At 42.2% G+C, this 24,208-nt stretch overlaps 2 protein-coding genes across 2 annotated transcripts; one reads left to right on the forward strand and one right to left on the reverse strand.

Annotated features, from left to right (window-relative positions):
* Nucleotides 1-23,848, reverse strand: LOC108600979. Its single transcript, XM_017988841.1, has 8 exons — nt 23,668-23,848; nt 17,284-17,683; nt 5,626-5,849; nt 2,143-2,287; nt 1,942-2,064; nt 1,715-1,873; nt 1,171-1,656; nt 1-1,111 (listed from the first exon to the last, which is right to left on the reverse strand). Exons 2-7 carry the CDS (start codon nt 17,519-17,521, stop codon nt 1,412-1,414), a joined length of 1,134 nt encoding a protein of 377 aa, XP_017844330.1. The 5' UTR covers nt 17,522-17,683; nt 23,668-23,848; the 3' UTR covers nt 1-1,111; nt 1,171-1,411.
* LOC108600980 (guanine nucleotide-binding protein subunit beta-like protein) lies at nt 20,983-22,133 on the forward strand. The gene has a single exon (XM_017988842.2). It carries the CDS (start codon nt 21,042-21,044, stop codon nt 21,993-21,995), a length of 954 nt encoding a protein of 317 aa, XP_017844331.1. The 5' UTR covers nt 20,983-21,041; the 3' UTR covers nt 21,996-22,133.
* Nucleotides 23,849-24,208: the final 360 nt, after the last annotated feature.

Below are 24,208 nucleotides of genomic sequence, written 5' to 3' on the forward strand. Positions count from 1 at the left end.
AGTACTACAATCTTTTTGAAGCATTTTTTTTTGTGTTTTGTTATTTTTAAATTGTTTCCGTTTAGTTTTAACTCTGTATGTGTTTCGTTTTAGTTTTAATATGAGTATGCAAAATTGCAGAAAATTGTTCATTACATTTAAAGTTTATTTGTATTTATTCTTTTGGTTGATTGCAGAATATCGAATGCATCTCTCCATTTGGTTAGTAAGTACCATATTTACGTCAAAAACAGTTAAATTTGTTAGTCAAAAAGCAAAAACATGTTTTGTATTGTCCTTAATGTCTCAGAAATTTGTCATCGTATCTAATGAGAAGTGAGTGAGAAGTGCTGTGGACGATGAAATGAGTTCTATCTCGTTCTAGGATAGTTCACACAATGGACAATGACAATGAGAACTGTGAGAATGATTCATTAAAGTTGTGTTGCATTTAGTTACAATATTGTCTACTACCTTATATACATCCCTTGTTTATGTTGTTCTTGCTTGTGTCCATGGGTTTTATATATATTAGAATTCAGTATAAGTTCTGGAAGTTTGAGCTTTAATACTTGATGCGGTTTACATATCGTCGTTGTTATATGTATAGGTATGTCTGCTTCAAAAAAATACTTCATATAAATGCCATCGATTGTTTGTTTCATTTCTGATGCTTCGATTTGTGGTTCCGTTACTTTAGTTAAACAAATTATGGAAATTAGATTTAAGAAATGCATTGAACTTAATTGCAAGGACTTTGGTATTGCTGCTGGCTCTTATGGCTGGACTAGGCTAGACAATCCCACTTGGGATACCTATGAACTAACTGAGTGTCGTATTAACTGTTAACTGGGTAATCGGAATCGGATTTGGATTCGGATGCGGATTCAGAATTCACTTCTGGCTGTTTAGCTAATTGCATTAATTGTAAATTAATTGTTAATTATTTCATATATATAAAAGTATGTACAGCTGCATTGGATATCCGACAAGGTGGGCGCCCAAAGATTGGCGCACACCTTGGCCAACGCTGTCGAGATGCTGACTGGGTACAAGTAGATCTCTTAAATATACACCCTGCGCGGTGATGTCCACAATATTTGTTGGTTGTTACACATATAGTCAAACAGTCCTGCAAATGGTCAAACTTTAATCAATCGAACTACATTTATATTTCACATTGCTGCTTACTTCATTTAATGCTCTGCAAATGTCCATAAAATCACTTAATTAAGTGCAGATTATTGTGCTCAAGTCAATTGTTCTTGTTCTTTCTTTCGTAGTTGGTTGGTTGGTTGGTTCGGTGGCTCGTCTTAAACGAACCACTCGTCCTTCTGGGCAGCGCTGCCAGCATTGTTGGCATTCTGATGATTGCCAGCAATGGAGATGTTCGTCTGGCTGAGGCCGGCCGAGTTTTGCGAAAGATCTTGACCTAATTGACGGAATTTGCCAAGCACCAAATGGGACGGACTTTGGTGGCCATCTTCAAGTAGTTGTGTGGAATGCGGTGGTACCCGGATGGTCCCGCAGGGTGATGCCAGTTTCCCGACACTGGCGGCAGTTGTGTGTGCTCCCGCGTCAGCGTGCCGCCGACGCCGATGCCCATGCCCATGCCCACGCCATGGTAGTGCAGATGCTTCGACGAGCCATTCGTCTCCGCATTGTGATGCACTTGCACTGTTAAATAGTTGAAATTCAAATTAAATGGCTTTGCTTTGCTTTGCGAGCTACTCACGCTGGAGATTGGTGTTCTGGTTGGCGGCATTCTCATCCTGGCGTCGACACACGCAGATTGCAATGGCCACAATGATGGCGCTGAGCACCAGCAGCACTCCGACCACCACCAGCACGAACCAGGTCATGTCCAGGCCCAGCACAGTGCTCGATGTTTCACCTGCAACAAGCGCAAGAGTCGATTAGAGCGTCATGTCTGCAGCACTATTTTTCCAACTGATTACTCACTCTGGCAGAGGTTCTGCACGGACTCGTCCGAGTTGTCGCCACAGTGATTGACGCCATCGCACAGCAGATCGGGATCAATGCAGAACTCGCGTGTCGCGCACGTAAAGTCCTTGCAAGTGTGCTCTGCACGCAAATGAAATACATTAGAATTAATGAAGCAGTCAGCCAGCCAGGCAACGAACTCTCGCTGCCGCTACTCACTTGGATCCTTCACCGATGTTATGACCAGCTTGAAACCGTTCGCATCTGTGCCCCAGCCGTCGGTCACGTACTTCAGAGTCACGAAATTCGTGCGCGTCAAAATCGCATTGACAGTGTTCTTGGTGTTGCGACAGGAGATGTCAATCTGCAAACAAATTCAATTCGATTATTAACACATTTCAATCAAGTATAAGAATATTAGATTTAAAGTTGTACATCAAGTTTTGATAATAAAGAATCCAGAGACTAATATAAACTAATAAATATGTATAAATATCAACCCCAAAACATTTTGTTTGCTTTAATTAATTCTAAACTGAACTTACGCACTCACTTTCACAACGTGTTCACTCGCGAACAGTCCGACCTCAACTGCTAGCCCTACACACTTTGATCTCAGAGCAGTGAGAGCGCAAGCACCTCAGAGAGCGTGAGCGACAGCAGCATCGTTCGTGTGAAACTTTCCGATCGACTGCGCAGTTATGGCGGTGCTAGAGCTTCGCTGCATCTTTGCTAAGAGAGCATCTCTGCTCACCGTATGCAAAACGAAAGGAGCGAGAGAGCGAGCAAGCAGCAAAAAGGCAAAAGAAGCATAAGAAACCCAAGTGCAAAATCCGTTACCTTATATTATTCTACCATGCGCCAACTGGCGTCTTTCGTTGCGCTCCATCGACTGCGCTGCTGAGCGAGAGCGTCGCTGCATCTTTGCTTAGAGAGCGCTCGCTCGATGAGCTTGGGTTTTGTATCGACTGAAGAGCATGAGAGCAAAAACTTTTGTTCTCACAGAATTGAACAGAGAAATGACTTGTATATCGTTGAAACTCAAGAGTTTTCCAATTTTCAGTTTCAAGCATTTATGTATGTCTATTTTAATCAGACAGGACAATCAAACCAGACTCGCATATGATCAACAATTGCGTTTAATTACAATTATATATGCGCTGTCATATTTTCTTTAGTCTTAATTATTGGCAGCTCTTAGCGTCGCTAACTGCAGTCTTGCCTAAGGTTATAAACTGATATTTATATTTTATCTTTATTAAAAATTCTTGTACTAAAAAAGAACTTTGTTGACCTCAAGCTTGAGTGTTATTGCTGAAGTTGCTTGAATTGACTTGCTGCTCCCACAAAGTGTAAAATGATGATGTTTCTGCCCCATTCGCTGCTGCTGCTGCTGTGAGCACGTAAATTCTTAATGCTGCTGCCTGGAAAGTGGGCGTGTCTGCAGCCAAGGTTCATCAAAGTTTTCTACGTACGCCGCAACGTTCGTGCCGCTCGTTTACACATGGCGTATGCGTGTCATCGTTGAGTTGAGGCCTTTGCTGTGGCTGCGGCCGCCGTCACCGTCGCCGCCACCGCCGCCTTGGGGTGATGCTTTGCCTTGTGCCGTTGGCAGTTAGCAGTTGGCCGGCATCTTCGACGTGCAACGCTTTGTGGCATATTTTAATTTTGTTGCAAGCCCCAAAAACGCAAACTTTCGACTACATTTTGTGTGTGTGTGTATGTGTTGCAGGCGTTTTAGGCAAAGCGCGCGCACTCCGCTCATTGCCAACAAGCCCCGCTGCTTTGAGAGTGGCTCAAACACACACACACACACTAACACACACACATGCAGACAAGGCGAGTGCAGCAGCAAAAATTGTAATTTTACATTTTTGCACACAGCTCTCTGCTTGCCACGCTGTGACAACTTCTTTTGTCGCAAAGTATTTACATACGCTACCCCCACCCCGCACACTCGTCGCTTGTATTTGGAAAATGTTATTAGTTTTTTGGCTGCTTCGGTTTTCCATAGAGCTGTCTATGTCTCTGTCTGTGTGTGTGTGTGTGCTTGAGCGCTTTGCTGTGGCCTTTGTGGCATGCAAATGAACTGCAAGGCTGCTGCCACTAAGTCGCATTGCAAATTCATAAATCTTGCCGCATTGCTCATACGCCACGTACAACAAGCGGCAATTGCCAGCACAAAAAGCAGAAAGCTGCTTACGTTCACTTTCAAGCTGACAGGTTGCAAGCAATTCACTCGACTAATGTTTAAACAATTTCAATACAACAATAGCCAAGTGTGAAAAGTAAAAAGCGTAAGCTAAAAGCTTTATAAGCTCCTTATGTTTGTCGAAAATTCTAATTAAAGTTAAAATTATAAAAATGCCAAGCTACGATTTTATCTTTTAAAATATTTGCCTGCCAACTTTTAATAACAATCTCAACTTGCAAGACAAGAGTAATCTTTGAGTCTCTCTCTCTCTCTTTTAGTCATAAAAAGCGTGAGTTATGTCTTGTTTGTATTCTCAATGGCTGCATTTGTATTTTTTGTTGCGTTTTTACTGCATGTGGCACATAAAAAGGATTCGGGCGTGTGCCTTGCATTTGCGGCCACTTGCCTTGGCTTACATTTTTGCACATCCACCCAGAGTTGCTGCCACGCCCCTAGCTACAGCACATTAAATAATATAATGCAGTCAGCCCAGTCGAGCGCATGAAAAATGAAAATTGTTGCTGATAAAATCCGAGCGCGCCTATCAGCAAACACAGTCGGCAGTTGGCAGTTGCTGGCACCACCGCATTGCAACCGCAGAAGCTGGGCGCGACAAGCCTACAACGTCTCCACCCAACCTGCAATACGCCCACAACAGCAGCCAACACCCACAGACCGACTGAACGACCGACCGACCGACCGACCGACATATTCTTACGCCGTTGTCAACATTGCAAATGTCGCAGTGGCAAAATTATGCCTTCATTTTGTTTGTCTGTATGCGTGTGTGTGCTTGTGTGAGTGTGTGTGTCTGAACATAACGGAAACCCCGCAGGGATTGAACTTAAAATGTCAGAGGCATCAACGTGATCTGATTGTGTATGTGGATCATAAGGCTGCGACACAAATTGCGATGCCTTTTGCTATTTGCCTTTGATGATTTCCCTTCACTTTACACCCCCAACCCCACACCTCTAACCCTAACTCTGCTGCTGCCATCAGCGCGCCACACACACAAAGTGATTGCCCCAAACTTTTGCAATTGCAAACAAATAAACAAATAAATAAACAAGTTTACTGCCATTTACATTTGCCAATACGAAGGTTATGACGAGTTGAACTTTGCAAAAATTTGCTTCGGGTTTGCTTTTTTTTGATGCATATACAGTAGAAACTGCATATAAATAACATAAGCAACATATCAACTTCTGTATTAGCAGCTTCTTTATTTCCAAAATTTTTATAACAGCCGCTCTATTATTTTTGATTGCAACTTTTATTCTACCTTACAAATTTGCAAATTAAGCAGAGTATTTATTTATCAATGTATCAATTCCTCATTAATATTGCAATTCTCAAATGTAAGCTCATCTAATTTATATTTTATACAACTTAGAACTCGCAATTGATTAATCTTCAAACATTTTTCAAATGAGAACTTTTCTTTAATAAAATAGTTGCAGCTGCGTTGCTTATATAGAATGTATACTGTAGTGTTTGTAACTCACCTTGGGCGTTGATACGGCATGCGCTCCATCGTAGACAAGCAAATGATCATTGCAGTCCAGCTGGAGCATGTCGAAGCGCAGCATGAAGCGCTGCAGGATCGAGTGCGTCTGGAAGGTGATCACGCAGTCCAAGTTGCGCTCGTTCTGCGACCAGAGCACAGCGCCGTCGATCTTGCGATAAAGTTGCTGCAGAAAATGATTCTTGCATAGCGATTGCATATAATCTGCGAAAAGGAAAAGCAAAATTAATATATTTATAAATAAGTTTTAGTCTATGTGTGTGCGGAAGTCACTTGCTGCTCCAGTTCCGGCTGTGCTGGGGCTTTAACTTCCTTAGACTTAATGGCACTGATTTCCAGCAGGTCGAGGCCGGGAACGAGGCAGCAGCAGCATCTCGTGCGCCCGGAAAATGTGCACTTAAATTTTAATGGCAGAATGAAAAATTCATTTACGCTTCGCTTCACGTATTATGCGCACATGTTTCCTACCCATGCATTTACTTCAAGCTCAAGCACGCAGCCCAAGTTCATTTTCATGCAGAAAAAGAGACTCCAAAGAGCGAGAGAGAGAGAGAGAGCATGTGCATTTAAATGGACTTTGGAATTGCTTAAAGCACACGTAGAGTTCGTTGGGAGGGGGCGCGGCGGAGGCATAAATTACATTATTCTAAATCGCTTGCAATTAGTTTTAATAAGCAAACTATTGCGCCTAAGTGGCAAATACATTAACATGAAACGAGCAGCGACAGCTAGCCAATGTCCAATGGGCCGACTGCCGACTGCATGCAAATTAGCTCCAGCTCCAGCTCCAGCTACTCCCACAATTGTCGCATAGAAGCCAAAAGCGTGCCAGCTACAGCTTTTTTTTTTGCGAGTTTTTAATGAAACGCACACACACGCATACAGTTTTGTGTGTGGGTGTGTGTGTGTGTGTGTGTGGGTGGCTGCTGTGCCTTGTTGGGTGTTGGTGTCTAACGTGCGCCTGATTTCAGGCAATTTCCTGCTTAGCAACCGCTTCCGCTTTCGCCGTCGCACTAATTCAATTTCGCTTCAATAAAGCGCAACACGAAGGCGAAACCCAAAGAGCAGCTGTGCAAAAAGATGGCAACGCAGCAAGCGCCCCACATGGGGCGTGGCACATTGGTTGCGCCCTAGAGTCAAGGAATTTAGTGCAAATTCGTTTTACGCCTTCACTATACAAATACACACACACACACAGTCATGTGTGCTGCTCTCTCTTTCTCTTTAATGCGCTCACTGTCGCGTTGCCAACTTCAAAATTGAATTCACAATTGAATTGAATTGCCAACAGCAGTAGCGACAGCAACAACAAGAGCAACAACATTGGCGACGCGTCGTCGTCGTCGGCCTTTTGTTTTATTTCCACCCTCGTCAGTGCTGTCCCCCCACACACACACACACACTCCCACCAAAAGTACTGCCCCACGCTGTGCACAGCAGACAGTTTTGCGTGTTTTATATGTAATTGGCAATTTTGTTACACATTTCACTTTGATCTTGGGCCGCCGTCAAGCGGAATAGTCTGCCAGGTGAGTCAGGACTAACCAGTGGAGCTGGCTGCCAAAGGCTTTTGGCAAATAATTCACGGCGAGCCCGTGAACAAAATGAAAAGCAACAAACATTCTTTATTTTTTCGCAGTTGTTGTTGCTGGTTGCGGTTCGTTGGTTTTTACTTTTTTTCCCCATCAAGTTGGTAGCACAAAGTAGACAAACTTTATTTACAGAGTATTGCAGAGCTGCGCTTTAAAAATTGCTTAGTCAGCACACTCATTAGTAATCAAATACATATATTATTTTAATTTAATTTGTGAACTATTTGATTAATCTTAAACATTAATTTATTGCGATTTTATTTTAAATAAACTGCAATAGTCAACAAAATTATCAAAAATAAACACAATTAAAAAATACAAACAATGCGAATAGTTTTCTAGTGTTTGTAACATTTCCTTATAACATGTAAATATTTAGCAAACTTAAACTTGGGGATTGGCGTCTTATTGATTTTTATACACAATCAATTATTATGTGCAATAATTCTTGGATTTCCCAATCTTAAATAATACGTAGGCTTTTCTTTTCTTAATCAATTATAATTTGTATATTTCTCATTTAGAGCTTAAGCCATCATGTCGTTTAGCTTGAATTCTTGCCAATTAACAGCTCTCTGGCTTTAAGGAGTTAAAGTGCATGGCTGCTCCAGTAACCCTCGGGGCTGCAGTAAACTCAAATCAGAGGTGGCACTACTTAGAGCAGAGATTGTGCCCCATGACAGGCAAATGGAATGCACATTGACAGCAATAAATGGACTGGCAAAAGCGGGTGACTGCCTGGCGGGGGGTGTAATGTGACACACAAGTATCTATGTATGTATGTATGTGTGTGTGTGTGTGTGTTTGTTTGTCTGTCCGACTGTCTGCATTTGCATATGAAAACAGAGACAGTGAAAAATAGAATTTCTGCACAATTTGACACAGACGCTGAGCTCTCTGAGAGACTTTCACACTACATAAATACATATATAGATATAGATATAGTATATGCATATAGATTTATAATGTATATAAAGTGTGGGTGGGTGGTTGGCGCCCACAGAGACAATTGCAAAATATCAATTACGTTGCAGAGGCAAAGTGCTTGGATGCTTCAATCATTGCTTGCTTGCCACTGCCACTGCCACTGCCACATAATGCTGAAGATTACGCTGCAGCTGTGGCACACTCTCGCTCGCTCGCTCGCTCTGCTGGGGAATACGAGTAGCTGAAGTGCAAACAGTTTCTACATTGCCCAACCAAGCAGGCATAAGCCTCCCAGCCACGCTCTCGCTCGCTCTTGCTCTAGCTCTAGCTCATGTGACAGCTCTGAGCGACGCTGCATAAACAGCAAAAGTATTGCTTGATATATGTATTTTCTATAAATTAGGGCATGCTATTTGCAAGAGCGAGTAAAAAGTACGCGAGCTGCCAAAGCCTAATGCAGACAACATGCCCGAGATTACGCCTTAGCTAATGTGACTCATAAAGGTAAACACCACTCGCTCTCTCACACACTCTCTCTCTCTCTCTCTCTCTCTGTCGCTCAACTTTCATTTTCTCTGGTTGACCTGTGCATTAGGCACAAAGCCCAGGCTCAGGCTTTACGACCGCTACACAGCGTACTTCAATTTCCATTGCCACATTGGTATAAACAAATCCGTAATGTACAACAAGCAAACCACCCAAGCGACCCATCGACCGCCCAACCGACCGTGCATGTTGGTCATTTGAATCGCCACCGCTAAGCTTAAGCTCCATAATGGCCAACAAATCCAATAGAGCCGCCCTGGCTCTGTATCGACTAAACCGAAAATTTCAATTTTTTTCTGCTGCCTCTTGCTTTTGTTTGACTGGGGCGGGGGCGGGGACGGGGGTCTGTATTAAGTGCTCAGCTAGCATTAAAATGAGTTCAAGAGCATTGCGTTTGGTGTGGTGGCTTAATGGGCAGCTTAGTTAGTCGAAATGCCATTAGTTAGCTTGAAGGCAGGCATTTGCCAAAAAGGCTTAAAATTAGCATAATTAATTTCCAAGGACTTAAGACGTTTACAATGCTTTATATGCCTCGATTATTAATCGCGCGGCGGCACTTTCACAGATTTAGCATTTGATAAGCAGCAGCCGCCTTTGTGCGCAGCCCGCATCGATTTAACGAGCTAATGAAGCTATCACTAATGTCCTAAGCGTCCTTTAAGTGCCTGCAGCAGCGCAGCTTCAATTGCAATTTAAAAAGCGTAGACCAAACCGCGCCACCTAATGTATCCGGCGTGTTGGCTGCCCAACCGGAAGTATTTGCTGTCCTTTAATGCGTTTACTTAAACTCAAATAACCAAACCCAACCCAACCCCACCCCAAACCCCAAGTGCAATTTGCTTGTAGTTTGCAGTGCCAACAACAGTGACAGCTAAAGGAATGCGCCAAAGGAATTCCATTGCTGCATATTTGACGCTGCTTCAACTGCCAAGACAGAGAGCGAGAGCGAGAGCGAGAGCGCGAATGAGCGCTGGAGTGTGGGATTTTGTGGAAAGTAGTTTGACTAGTGGAAAATTATGTTTACCTTGCCAGCAAGACGCAGCAACGTCTTATGTGCAGCTTAGCAACGTCTTCGTTCTTCTCTCTTTTTCTCTTCTTTTTTTTACATTCGCTCCCTAGGTGGCGCCACACATAGGTACACATTACTATACGAGCATGTACTGACAGCATGGGCGGACCAGCAGCTGCTGCTTGGCACATAACTCAGCATCCATCTGTAGCTGGGAGCTGTAGGCGAAGTACGTCGACACTAAAAGCTCCGGCGGGATTACTTTTGCGCTATCAAATATTGAAATACATTTGCTGCAAGTACTACATGTGTCTAGCATGAAGAAACAGATGCCCTAAGTAGCTCAAGATGGACAAAGCTGGGGCCACAGCTTAAGCTGCTGGCATCAAGTGTAGTCCGGTTAGCAGTGGCTTTGCATTCAAATAGTTTGTGCTTGAGCTTCGAAACCCCAAATGGATGTACTACCATTCCGAACATTAAAATGCAAATGCAATGTAAATATTTTAAACTAATTTTCAGTGATTATGCAAAACCGCAAATAAATCTGCAGCAAGGGCTGTCCAAAGCCAAAAACCGAAAACCAAACTCAAGCCTCAGACAATAGTGCTGGGCTCTCTCTCTCTCTAGTGGCAAACAGAACAACAACAACAACAAAAGCTGTTTGGGGCAGTAAAAGTTTTGGCTTGAACTACGCTTGGGTTATTGTGATTTTGCCCCAGCGGATGTGGCAGCTGCCAGGTGCTTGCAACAATATAATTTCGCTGGCTCGTTTGTCAAACTAATGGCTGGAATTTGAGCAATTTAAGTAACAAAGGTTAAACAATGAATTTGCAGCGAGCGCCAATATTGAATTTTGCTGCTGCCCCAGGTCCAAATCGCATACACTTGGCTAAGCCCGGCAGCTTGGAATTTCGATTGCTTTTGCCAGCTGCTGCTGCCCACGGCCACGCCCATACACCCACACGCATACGCATACGCTCCATTAGCGGCGCTTCCAAAAATCTAGCAAGGCGTCTGATGTATATGAAATATGCACAAACACTTTATATAGCGTACACTGAGCAACAAAGTTGAGTTGCAGTTGCTAAAATTGCAAAGATGCTACTAAAATGTAGTCTACTTATAAGGGCAATCATTAGTATGTCGTATGTAGTCTACTTTTAAGGGCAAGCATTAGTATGGCTGCAAATTTAGTAAACTTGCTTGAAAGTTTTATTTTCTTGCAGTGTATTTGTATAAAAAGCAAGTAAATGCCTTTGCTTGAATGGCCTTTTGGGCGCGTTAGAGCATAACGCCTTGCCCTACGCACGCCATAATGAGCAGGCACGCCCACTTTTTGCCACTCAGCAGCGGAAGTAGGTTGTCAATTTAATTGAGTCCTCGGGCCAAGTTAGTTGCTGTTGCCGCTTTAATTGAATTGTGGCTCGACACGACTGAGACTAGCAATCATTTTTTTTGCACAAAAAAAGAGAAGCCGCAATATATTTGTTGATGTGAAATGTGAAACTAAATTAAGTTGCAGCCACGCATCATTAAACTGTGAAGCAATTGCAACTGATGTGGCACAATCAGAAACCAGTCGAGCAGCTCACAAAGATAAAGTGTCAAACTAATGATAGCACAAGTCCAAGTTGAGCCCAAATGGCCGATAAGTTTCAATGTCTCTTGGCTGGCTGCAGACAAAACTCAAGCAAATTGTCGACTGTCAAACTGTGCGAAAGAGTCCAAAGCAAAGCAACTTTTGAACAAAGTATCAAAATGCTGACTGTGCTTTGAAGCTTTGATATGAATTTAATGCTGAATTGCTTTAAATATTAACTCTTATTCATTTAAATGCTTTCTGCTGCTATTCGATTTGATCATTAATCAAAATTGATTTCAATTTCTTACTGGCTAGACTTGATGCTGCCCAATTTTTTCCTTCACACTTTTCTTTATGCAATTTTCTTCATTTCACACTGTCACTTTCATTGCTTACGCCTTTTGCGTCTGCCCTGGGGCATCATTAGAAATGTCACTTGGGCAATTAGCGCCGCTCTTTGTCTTTCATTGCGCCGCATTTTTGCACACACACTTTGATTCCCAGTTGGAAGGTTGAAGGGCTGCTCGACACTTGTGCCTTGGCTATTTGCTTCTTTAATTGACAGTGGGCAGACGACAAGGCTGGGCTTGAAACTTTTGCAATGCAAGAAATTGGCTCAAACTTTTGACAGCTGCTGCTGCTGATAAATGGAAACTGCGAACTCTTGAGAGCGACTATTTAAACTATTTGCAACATTTCGTTGCAGATGAAGGTTTGACAGCGTTTGCAGTTTTGTCAATCGAGTGCTGGAATTTCAATTAGTTTAAATTACAAACAATTATGATAAATGTGTCGGAAGTAGCTTGAAAAGAAATTTGAAAAAGTTGCTCCAAGTATTGATTAATTGCTCTCAAGTCAGTTGTTCGCTTTCTGTTTTGCCTTCGGGTGCTGCACATTCTTCATTAAATTTTCAACATATTTCGCTAATTGTTTATTTAATAAAAATTTGTTTGCATGCTCGAAATAAGAAACAGCTTAAGCAGTATAACTCAAGCTGAAACAAAACAAAAACAAAATAGTTGGTTGTTTTTTTTCTGTTTTTGTTTTTGTTGCGTTGAAAAGTTTTACTTTGCCGCTAGTTTATTACGCTATTGTTGGTGATGTTGTTGTTGTTGTTTTTATTATTGTTGTTTACTGTTGTGCCAGAGAGCAGAGGCGTGCAGGCGGGGATAGGCTTAGGTGCAGGGGCGTAGCTGGCAGATAATTTTGCTGCCTTTGTTTTGTAAGCGCGCAAATTTTCTTTTTATTTGCTCGGCAATGTCTAACTAGAGCACGCACACACACACACACACACACATAGATAGAGCGAAAAAGAGGAGAAGTGGCGCACACTAAGATACAGAGAGATAGCCTGGCCAAAAGCATAATACAAAGCCCATCAGAGCCAAACACGAAAGAGGTTTGGGACAACGAATTTCTGTTGAATAGAATAAAATTTTCTTTGCATTTGATTACAAAAGGGATTCACGCGCCTAACTGAAGGCACAAAAGGACTTACACACACACACAGCCACACACAACAAGCTTTTAAAATAAACTGTTAAGCAACTGAAGTTCAAAACAATTAAGCGTCTATCTATTTTAATTATATGAGCAGCGTATTTAAATTGCATTTTATTGCACACAATTGAATTCATCACAAATAGCAATAAAACATATCGATGCCAACTAATAATAGCTTACAGCTCAAATTGCAACCACAATCGACATTGGTCAAATATTTTATTTGCTTAAATATTTCATGAAAATCATGAACAAGTTTGTGCAATTTATTGCAACTGTTTGGGTCAATCGTTTGTCGAGAGAGCGAGAGCGAGAGCGAGAACGAGAGTTTGGCAAATGACAGCAATTACCAATTGGCGTTCGCTTTAAACATAACTTGTGGCAATTTAATATAACGCAAACCATTTAAAATCTGCTACACATACGTTCGTTGCTGCAAATCTTTTCTATAAAATTAAAATTTATTGCATACGCAAAAGCCAGCGCAGTGTCCACCCACCCAAGTAAGGACTACGTGCCACAGCCGCAGCCGCAGCTCTTTGTTCTTGTATAAATTTTGAAATATGCCCCGCAGTGGCAACTGGTGCCCCCCCCCCCCCCTGCTCCACTCCACTGATGGCTTTATCTCATCTCATGGCCACACAGTGCCAAGACCCAAATCCATCCATTCATATTTATGGCAAACAAAAACCAAAAGTTTTATGCCATTTCTTCTTGCCTGTCGACAGTTGTTTTTCTCACAATTTTATTGGCAGTTGGCCATCATCAGCGTCTGGGGGAGATTGCCAAAAGAATAACGAAAAGCATGAAAGCAGTGACAAGTGTAGCAGCCAACTTGACTATAAAATGGACCGCTGGATAAAATGGTCAACGAAATCGAACAAACGTTGTTTCAGTTATAGAACTCCGGAAAAACGAATTTCAATTCAATAAATTAAATAAAGTGCAATTCAATTAATTCAGATCTGTGTTATTTAAAAACTGTGATTGCAATAAATGTAGCAACTAACTAATGGTTAAGTTTAATTTTGAAGTTAGAGCTCTTATTGAATTGAAGCTGAAGTTGCTTACCATAAATTACGCATACGCCGCTTTTCACTTTTGCAGGGTATACAAAAAGCGATAAAAAACTGAAGTCATCGCCAACAACGTGACCCATTTTTCAAATTTGTATAATGCTACTATTATTGTTATACAATTGCTAGATATATAGAAGGATACTGATGTCATATTCTTCAATACAAAATTCGCAGAGCGAGTGTAAAGCAAACTTGAGAATGTTAATTTTGTAAATGAAAATTTATGGCGCAGAAGACAGCTCAGTGGGTGGAATTAGAGCACAATCATGTGCTAAGCATGTTGCAAATGAAAGGATTATTATCATGATTATTATTATTAGGAACATGCCCAACGATAACCAGGCGTATAATTCGTGAGCTGGGACTCGCAGTAATTTGAAGTGAGCACATAAAGTAATTATGAAAACCACTTGCAAATACGAAAGACACACACGAACACACGAGAGTTGACTTCTGTCGTTTACTTTGGCTACATGTTTACCCATGTAAGTGAGTGTTTTGGCAATGTGGGGGTGATGGTGGGTGGGCCAACAAGTTTGCCTCGAGTCGCAGCTCGTGCGAGTCATTACAAGTTACGCTAATCAAGTTGAACGTGCAGCTGGCGTAGGCGCTGTTGAGTGAGTGGCAACTTTTTGGCTGGTCGTGGGCGTGGGCGTGGCAGCGTGGAGCCGGATGGCTGGCAGACCGCCATGCTCTGGGCTGGGAAGAGACAAGCGAGCAGCGAGTGTTTGAGACAGGAAATGACAATTCAAATTAAAGACAGACGCACCAAAAATTGAATAAGTTGCGAGTCAGGGGAACGCTTAGAGGTGTGCTGAGCATACTTGTGTGTGTGTGTGTGTGTGTGTGTGTGAGTGCGGGTCCATGCTGCTGCTGCTACGTTCGCATTGCCACTTAACATGAAATTAATTATGAAACTTTTGTGCAAAATTTTGTTCAACGAGTTGTGAAGCCGACAGCGCTGCCAGCAGCAAGGACGAGCGCCTTTGGCCACCATGCGCTGGCCGCCCCTTTGGGTGGCAGCAACAACAACAACAACAACAACAACAAGAACAGAAGCAGCAGCATAAAGTAGAGGAAAAAAGTTTTAACGCGGCTTTGCAATGAGCATGGGAAAATTAAGTACACGCCACGTGGGCCACAAGTCTGCAAAGGACAGCCGACAACTGTAAATTATGCATGCGTTTGTGTGTGTGTATATCTCTCTCTCTCTGTGTGTGTGTGTGTGTGTGTGTGTGTAACCACAGTCATGGTAGGTATAACTGTTGCAGTTGCTGCTGCTGCTGTTGCCCCCGGAAATGAGCAAGAAAAAAGCAACATAACCAACATCCTAACCGCATGCCCTCGCAGTCATCGTTTGCTTTCCCCGTTTGCAGCACAAATCTGAGTTCATCAGCCAAACCCAACTGCGTTTTGTGGGCTGCAATTAGGCGCAGCAGCAGCAGCAGCAGCAGCAACAGCCACCGGAAACAAGCCCCAAAAAGTCTGAAACGTCAACGGCGACGCCAACGTCGCTGCCAAGCCATAAGCATGTAAGTTGTTTTACTTCACAGAATTTTAATTATGATTTAATGTTAAAATACGGAAGTAATTTGTGGCAACACAACTTTTGACGTCGCCGCAACAAATTTCCTTTTATTGCAGTTGAGCTTTGCTAAAAACAAATAAAATGTGTGTCGACAGCTGCCAGCCGCAGAGCTATTTATATTTTATCTTATTATATCAACTAAGCATGAAAAATAAATTAAATACGTATAAAGAGTATTATTAGTTATAATAAAACACTAATGAATTGTTTTTAATTGAAGGTAATGAATATGTATAAAAACAGCCTGAAGGCATTTGTTGCTCTGGCTATACCAATTTAATTCTAGGCTACAATTAAAATAAATAAAATGTATAAAAATTACTTTAAATGCTCAGCCCAAAGACTTGTCATTGGTTAGCGAAAGCATCGAGAACATCTCTTAAGCACTAACTTGGCCAAATTATGGTAGCTCACTATATTGATATTAAATAAATTGGAATTAGTTATTATTATTCTAGCAGCTCGCTCACTGCTTGTTGAATCGTCAACAGTCCAAGCACAACTGAGCGGCCTCGCTTGCCGCCTACCTGCCCAGTCTCCCACTCATGAGCGCTGCTGCTCGCTGCTTGAGTCTTTCGTTCTTAAGCGATCGATCGCTCTGCGCTCTTGGCTGCTGCGACAAAACGAGAGCGTCGCTGTTTTGTTGCTGAGAGAGCGCTCAATGTGCAGCGTACCATGAGTGGGTGGGATGGGTGGTTGGTATGCAGATAGAAACTGAGACTAAGAATATGTTTGAAAACAATTTACAGCATTAATGTTTATCTTGAATATTGTATTTGAATCAATAAATAAATTGCACTTATTTAAGTAATAACTTAATTGTTACTTTTATAAAAGAACATTTCAATAAAATATTACTTAAGCGTCAAATGTTATATACAAATCATACAAAAGGCAAAATATATAAACTGCGCTAATACAGAAAAAAATAACAAATATTTATAACCTACAACTAAGATGTTTAAATTTTAAAATCTACAGCTCTTTGTCAAAATTATTTATTGAAGCGTGTGCCTTTTTATAAGAAGAAAGGCACTAAACAAGATTTTTATTGCAACTTTGATTAAAATGTGTTGAGCTATTGCTGAGCTTACAAACAAAATCACCCACACACACACACACACACACACACACACTCACACTCATATATGTGTATAGGCATGTCCTTGCGGTCTGTTTAGTATGCAAGTGGCTTGCTCATCATAAAATTGTATTTATATGTTGTTTATTCTTCACATAAACAATCTTGTGTATGTGTGTGTGTGTGTGTGTGTCTGTTTATTTAACATTTTATGCTGCAAATTTTATTGTTCGGCCCGTAAAATCACACAACCGCATAAATGTGTGTAAATATTTTGATACAAAGCAAATAGTAGCCAAAGCCAAAAGGCAACAAGGAATTAAGAAAATAAAACAAAATATCAAAATGGACAAATTGAAGGCATTTGCTTTTTGACGACTTGCCGATTTGACTTTTCGGTGTCTATTTGCTTAAGAGTAAACCGAAACATTGTAAATTTAAATTGAATTATGAAATTATTTCAGCTGCTCTGCAGCCCAGCAGCAAATAAATAAATATCAGCCAAAAGTTTTTGTGTGTGTGTGAAAACTTTTGTTTTTGGCAACGACATTGTATGCTGCCCCTCCCCCAGCTGCCACCGCTCCAGAGCTGCACAGAGCGACAAATTGTTATCAAATTCAACTAGACAAATGCCAAAGGGCAGCTGCAAAAAGTTGAACATGAAACTTCGATTTATGACAAATATGTATTTTATATAGCATTGTATGTTTGCTGGGGAATGGAGAACTTACAGTGTTTGCTCTTCTCGGCGGCCACTTGACGCTGCGGCGTCGCTGCCAGAATGGCAAAAAGCATCAGCAACATTAGCAGCCATTTGGGCATGACCGATGCCGTGTGCCGGGTCTGGGTCTGGGTCAGCTTAGGGGCTGAAGTGCTGCTGCGGGCTGCTAGACAAAGTTCAGCAGCGTGTGCTCCGCCAGCTGCTGCCGCTGGTGGCCCCGGGCCACATGATGTTGGCATCAGCAGCATTTTGTGCGCGTTGTTTCAAATTTGACAAAAATCGCGAGCTCGCTGCACTTTGCTATCCAAGGAATGCGCTTTTGTTTGCTGCGTTTGCGCTGTTTGTTTGTTTGTCATGGCAAATGTCACTGTTTTGTAATTAAACGCATTTATTTGTGAGTTTTCCGCTGCCTGCAAAAGAAAGAAATGAACTTTAATTGAAGGCCGAGTGAAATTTAATTATTAAAGCTTAGTATAGGGTTTTTAAGTCATAAATTATGACATTGATGCATAAATTTTGTGGCTACTTGGCGTATGCGCAATGCACCAGTTATTGCGTATACGCCGCAGTGGCACAAAGAGCAGCTGAAGAAAAATAATAACTTTCAACTGCAATAAGATTCAAAACGTTGATTTTAAAAGTGGCCAACCCACGCCCCCGCCCCCCACTACGCCCCCTTTTACTGTTGCGTGTGCGCGCGCCTTTGTGCCATCTAGTTTATCACATTAAAAGTCAACGGCAGCTGGTCCGCTCTTGAGGTTGGCTGCCCAGCTGACCCCGTGGGCCCTGGCCATGCTCCACATAAAAGAAAAATAATAATGAGAAGCCAGCAGCAGAAGCAGCAAAAGCAAAAGCAGCAACAGCAAAGGCAGCAGGCAATAGCAAATTATTTATCACACATATTTTGTTGTGCTTTATTTGCAGTCGCTCTCGCTCTAGTGCTCGCTCTCGCTCTCACTCTATCTCTGTCGCAAGCATTTGAAGATTGGACTTGGCTCTGTGTGTGTCACATACAGGCAGCAGCAGTGTTTGTTATCCTTGCAGCGTTCCAATTTCGTCTTTAATTAAATTTGATTATAGTTTTTTTCTGCTCTCTCTCTCCTCTCTCTCTCTCTGGCTTGCTTTTGGTTTACGGTTTAAGTTTAAAGGCCAGTGCTCTATTCCTTTTTGAAGTCATTACGCAATTTAGACGCTCGGTTCGGTTTATTGTTTGTATTGATAACTTTTAAGCTAATTGCGCTGTCTGCATAATTTATAAACATAATTGAAACTAAAAACCAACTGCTAATTACACGAAGAAAAAAAGTTTAACGACTACATAGCTCCACTATATACATATTGGAAGCGTAATTAGTCTATGTAAATTTTGTGTATATTGTTGCTATAGCTGTTGTTGCTGCTTTGCTGGCAGCCATGGCAACCAGTTGGGCTGGCCAGTCAGCCATAACGCCAAATGCCAATGGAATTTATTTGAATTTAAAGCAGCTTTCATGCTTTATGGCAAATGAAAAGAAAATCGTTTTACTTATTTCTTGTCATATTAGCACAGCAAATAATAGAGCCCAGTGCCAGTGGCTGTAAAGCGAAACGAGTCGATTTCGCGTAAAATGTAATTCTTGTTGTGGCTACAAACTACGCCAGAGGGAGCGGCCTGGGGGTGTAGAGAAGCCGCATAAATTACTAACACCGGCTACATATCAACAGTGGCAGTGGGTGGGAGCTCCAAAAACAGCAGCAGCAGCAACAACAACAACAGCAACTATAACAACTACAATAGCAAAGTTAGTAAAGCGGCTTTAGACAACAAACAAAACCAACTGACAAGCGTACATAAAAGGATATACATGTGTGTGTGTGTGTGCCTGTGTGTGTGAGTGCGTAACATGGCGTACTAAATGGCCAACACAATGAAAGAGTAAAAAAAGCAGAAAATTTTAGACGCCATACAATTAATGGCACTGTGGGGTTTCATCGCCAAATCGCTTTGGAGTTTTACTACTCTGCTTACAATATATGTGTGTCTGGCTGGCTGTCTATGTGTGTATCTGTGTGTGGACAAAAGTATCGCTTGTATCGGTTTATTCGTTTAGTTGATTGTTATTATTTATGTAACGCTGCCAAAAGCCATTAGACAGCAAAACAAATAGCTAGGCTATTGTCTATGCACTTTAAAGGTCATCAGTTCAAATAGGAATTATTTATAAGGCATAAGAAGAGCATACTTAGTTGTATATTTATAGCAAGGGCAACTATATTTAAGTAAGCATGAACTAGATTTTAAAAATGAATGAGAGCGAGAGAAATTCAACACACTAACTAAGCAAATTGAATAAAAATCATAGCTTATATAATTTTATTTATGAGTGTAGCTATCTATTCAATCGTTCGAAAGCAAAAACTAACTAAATAAATCAACTTTAACTGTGTGTGTGTGAGCTTCAAACAATTAAGCACATAAACTATGAATTCAATTTGCTAAGCCGTTGCACCATTAATCTAAATCTTAAGCTGATTGCAAAAGCGTAAAAGCATAACAAGGACATGGCGACAATGTGTGAGTGCGACTGTGTGTGTGTGTGTGTGAGCCACATGACTAATCAACGGTCTGCTAAGCAAAGCCATGACGATCAAGTACTAAAAGCCACATGGCAAAGCAACAAAGTGAATACAGCTGTGTATAACATAAATGTATATGTGTATGTGTGTGTGTGTGTGGGTGTGCATGCATTCCACAAATTTCCATTAACAACAGTACATTAAATCCGCCAGCTTTTGTTTAACAAAAAAAGTCAACAAAAAAATATGCGAAGGCAACACACACACACACAGACACACGCAGCCATACACACACATACATATGTATGTATATTAACTGCTGGTCTGTTATAAACAAAAGAAATAACAGCAAAGTGTTTTATGTACGTTTGCAACACTTCAGCGATACCGACACCAACACCAGGGCTATGATGATGACGCCGACGCCGCCGACACCGTAAGCACCCGCATGCCTGACGCCCTCAACAATTCGCCGGTAAATGCAAAAAAGGACTACAGCTACATGTGTGTGTGTCTCAATTTGCGTCCCGCTCTTGCTATGCCCCGCCAGCCAGTCTGGCCAAACCGTCTTTGGGGCATGTCCATTTCTCTGCTGAATGCTACAGCCAACAGCGCTGGCAACAACAAGAATCACATTGCTGTTGGCGCCACCTACACACACACACACAGACATACACACACATACGCAAACGCATACACAGACAGCCCTTCGTGTTTCATTGCCGTTTGAGTAATTTTTCAGGCGAGTCGTCGAAACGCCGCATTGTTTTGGCCAGCGCCGTGTTCGTTGCTCCACACACACACACAGACACACACACACACACAGACACACACACACATACAGCTACATATACGCACTTATGCATGTGCATTTTAAAGTATTTTTTACTGGTTTGCGCTTTATACCTACAGTTCGTCTTTGTCTGTAGGCAAAGCTTTTGCCGCTCCACGTCATTTTTCATTTGACGTCATCGTCCTGGAAGTAACATTGTTAACGCCTATGGCGACCACAGACACACACACACACACACACACGACTGTTCATAATGTGTTACAATCGCCCAATGCTTTTAAATATTTGATAGATGACCTTTAAACAATGGACACGTTGGAATCGTTTGGCTTTTGCTTTTGTTTTCATCAAGTCAGCTTTTGGTCTTTAACAAATCGTACATATAGCTTGGCAATTCCAATAGTATCTATAGCCTAAATATGCCCGAGACAATTCAACTAGCTGGCGTGCTTATTGGTCACAGCGGCTGGGTAACGCAAGTGGCGCCGCATCCTTATGATCCTGAACTGTTAATCAGCGCATCGCGCGATAAGACAATCATTGTATGGCGTCTAACGCGTGAGACTTTAACTAGCTATGGTTATCCGCTGAAACGCAACTACGGCCACTCGCATTTCATAAGCGACGTGGTGCTCTCTATGGATGGTAACTTTGCCTTGTCTGGCTCCTGGGATCGCACCATACGGCTATGGGATCTGACTACTGGCGCTACGACGCAGCGCTTCGAGGGTCATAGCAAGGATGTGCTATCGGTAGCCTTCTCGCCGGACAACCGCCAAATAGTGTCGGGCTCGCGTGATCGCAGCATCAAACTGTGGAACACGCTGGCCGATTGCAAGTACACCATAACGGAGGATTGCCACACCGATTGGGTGTCCTGTGTGCGCTTCTCACCCAAACATACAAACCCTATAGTCGTCTCCTGCGGCTGGGATCGCACGGTCAAGGTGTGGGATCTGACGCACTGCAAGCTGCGCAGCAATCATCATGGCCACAACGGCTATCTAACCACAGTGGCTGTCTCGCCGGATGGATCGCTCTGCACTTCTGGCGGCAAGGATGCCAAGGTGCTGTTCTGGGACTTGAGCAATGGACGCAATCTGTATCCGCTTGATCATCATGCTGCAGTCAATGCCATGTCCTTTTCGCCGAATCGCTATTGGCTTGCTGTAGCCTGCGGCGCCTCGATAGTCGTCTGGGATCTGGCCTCCAAGAAGGCTGTCTTCGAGCTTTGGCTTGACGATGTGGCTGCCAGCGCAAAGGGCGATTTGCCCCACTGCCTTTGCTTAAGCTGGTCCACAGATGGACAAGCTCTCTTTGCTGGCTACTCAGATAAAAAGCTGCGCATCTGGCAGGTGCTAACGGGCCAATAGAACTTAAGACTTATGCTGCGCCGCCACCATTAAATATAAAAGCTGATTTGTTTATTCTATGATAAAGGTACAAGTTGAAATGTTTACAACCCTTGCCAATTGGCATGGTGGGCTGTCTTGGATGCTCTGTCAATATTTGATTAAAAGCCTTCACCCATGCCCACAAGCACAATCACAATCCCTTTCGCTCTACTTCATTTCATGCTATTCTCAGCACTTATGACGCACATTTGCTTGAGCACCGAAAGCGCTAAATCATGAGATTCTGATTCTGTTTGCGATAGGATTCCAGACAGCGATGACAAGCCAACCACAGCCCGACAGCACGACAGTCGCAGCCATAGCCATAGCCAAGTGTATGTGTCTTGTTGGAGAAATGGCTTAGTGGTGCAGAAGTTGACAGTTGCGAACCTAGCGAGTGACAAGCGAGGCCAATAGCAATGGCAATCCAATCCAATCCCAAGACGTATAAATAGATACGACTGACGCAAAACAGAAGCTGAATACTAAAGTCCAAGCATTCGATTTGGCTGCAGACAGATTAATAGCAAGAGCAAAGACATTGGGACTGGGCTGTCGACAGACCGCATATCGGCCACACAATTTTTATGTTTAGCTTGGCTATGTTGGCAGTTTTCTCATTTGTGCGCAACGCAGCAGAAAATCTGATGGACGAGCTGGGGGAGCAGTGCTGGCAAAAGGGTCGAGGTCATGTTAATGATTAATATTGCCAACAGATTAAACGACTTGTGCCTATCGCATGCAGAGCCAACTAATTTTACACTTCACAACCAGCTCATTAAAGTGAAGCCTCTTTGCACCTGCTATGCCCATTAACAGTTTCAATGTGTGTGTCTATACCTGAAACGAAACTAAACACAATAGGAATGGACATAAAAAAAAACGCAACACACATCCTGACCCTGGCTACCAAAAGCTTACACACACACATACACATATTCGTTTAGCATATACTACTTATTTACATATGTACAGAGCTTGACACTACTTTTACACATTACTATATATAGTATACTCACACAGACGCACATGTGCGTGTATATACTAATGCATGTAGATACGTGAAGGACTTTTAAAATCGACCACTACGGCCCAAAGCGCACAGTGTACGGTGCAAGCGAGATAGCAACAGTAACAGCGCTTCGGCAACGTTGTTGCTCTCTCGCAGAGCAGCAGGCCTACGCTAGAGAGCATTTTGGGGGCTGTGAGCAACCAAATAGTAGTATACTCGCGGGCGTAAAATGTGTAAAACTCAGCTCTCTGATGAATGAGTACCGCTACTCGCACACACGCAAACACATGCTTACACACATACTATACTGATACTGCTATAACAGCAGCAGCAGCAGCAGCAGCGGCAACAACAACAGCAACCCCCAAAAACCGACAAAGCACTTGCTGCCTACTCGCTACTTTTTGTCTTGCTTTTACAACACTTTTTATGCGCGTTTTGTTGTTGCTATTTATGTATTTGCTGCAGTTGTTATTGCCGTTCCATGAAAGACTCTAAACTCTAAAGAGTTCTTCTCTTTTCTGCTTATTGAACACTTTTCACTTATTTATCAGGGTATTATCAGCTCGTTTTTGCAACGATTATTCTTCTTGTTAACGCCCGCCATCTGTTTTATGTGTGTTTTTTTTTCATACTTACATTTTGCCAAAGTTGCAACTATTGTGCTCAAAAGCTATATCGAGGTTTTAGAGCGGCTTATTTATTTAAATGGAAACGTATCAACGTATCGCATTGCACATACACTCGGGCACCCAATTTTTGAGACGTTCCGTTTACACGTTTGTTTCAATTCACTTTTAAATTACTTTTGTTTTTGCTATCCTTAAAAATGTACTGCTTTACAGAAAATGTAATTGGTATGTTTTTTTCTGATGACAGTGTGAGCTGCGGTTAAGTATATTCGCATGTATCATCCAAAAGTTTATGCTACTGGTCTGTAAATTAACAGTGGTTACAGTTTGAGCTGCAGCAGTTTTTAACTGTTTTAATTTTGTTGTTTTTCAAATTGCTTAAAAACTAGTATACGCATCAAGTTGTAAGCTATATATAAGCTATGTAGGGTTAACTGGCTTTAAAAAGCTTACTTAAAGAACATAAACGTTAAAACTGTTGGAATTGGTTTCACTTAATCAGCCACTGTGTTTATTATTCCCATTGATGCTTTTTGCACTTGCGGATT

This window comes from Drosophila busckii, chromosome 3L, assembly GCF_011750605.1.
Source record: "Drosophila busckii strain San Diego stock center, stock number 13000-0081.31 chromosome 3L, ASM1175060v1, whole genome shotgun sequence".
NCBI classification, from domain to species: Eukaryota; Metazoa; Arthropoda; class Insecta; order Diptera; family Drosophilidae; genus Drosophila; species Drosophila busckii.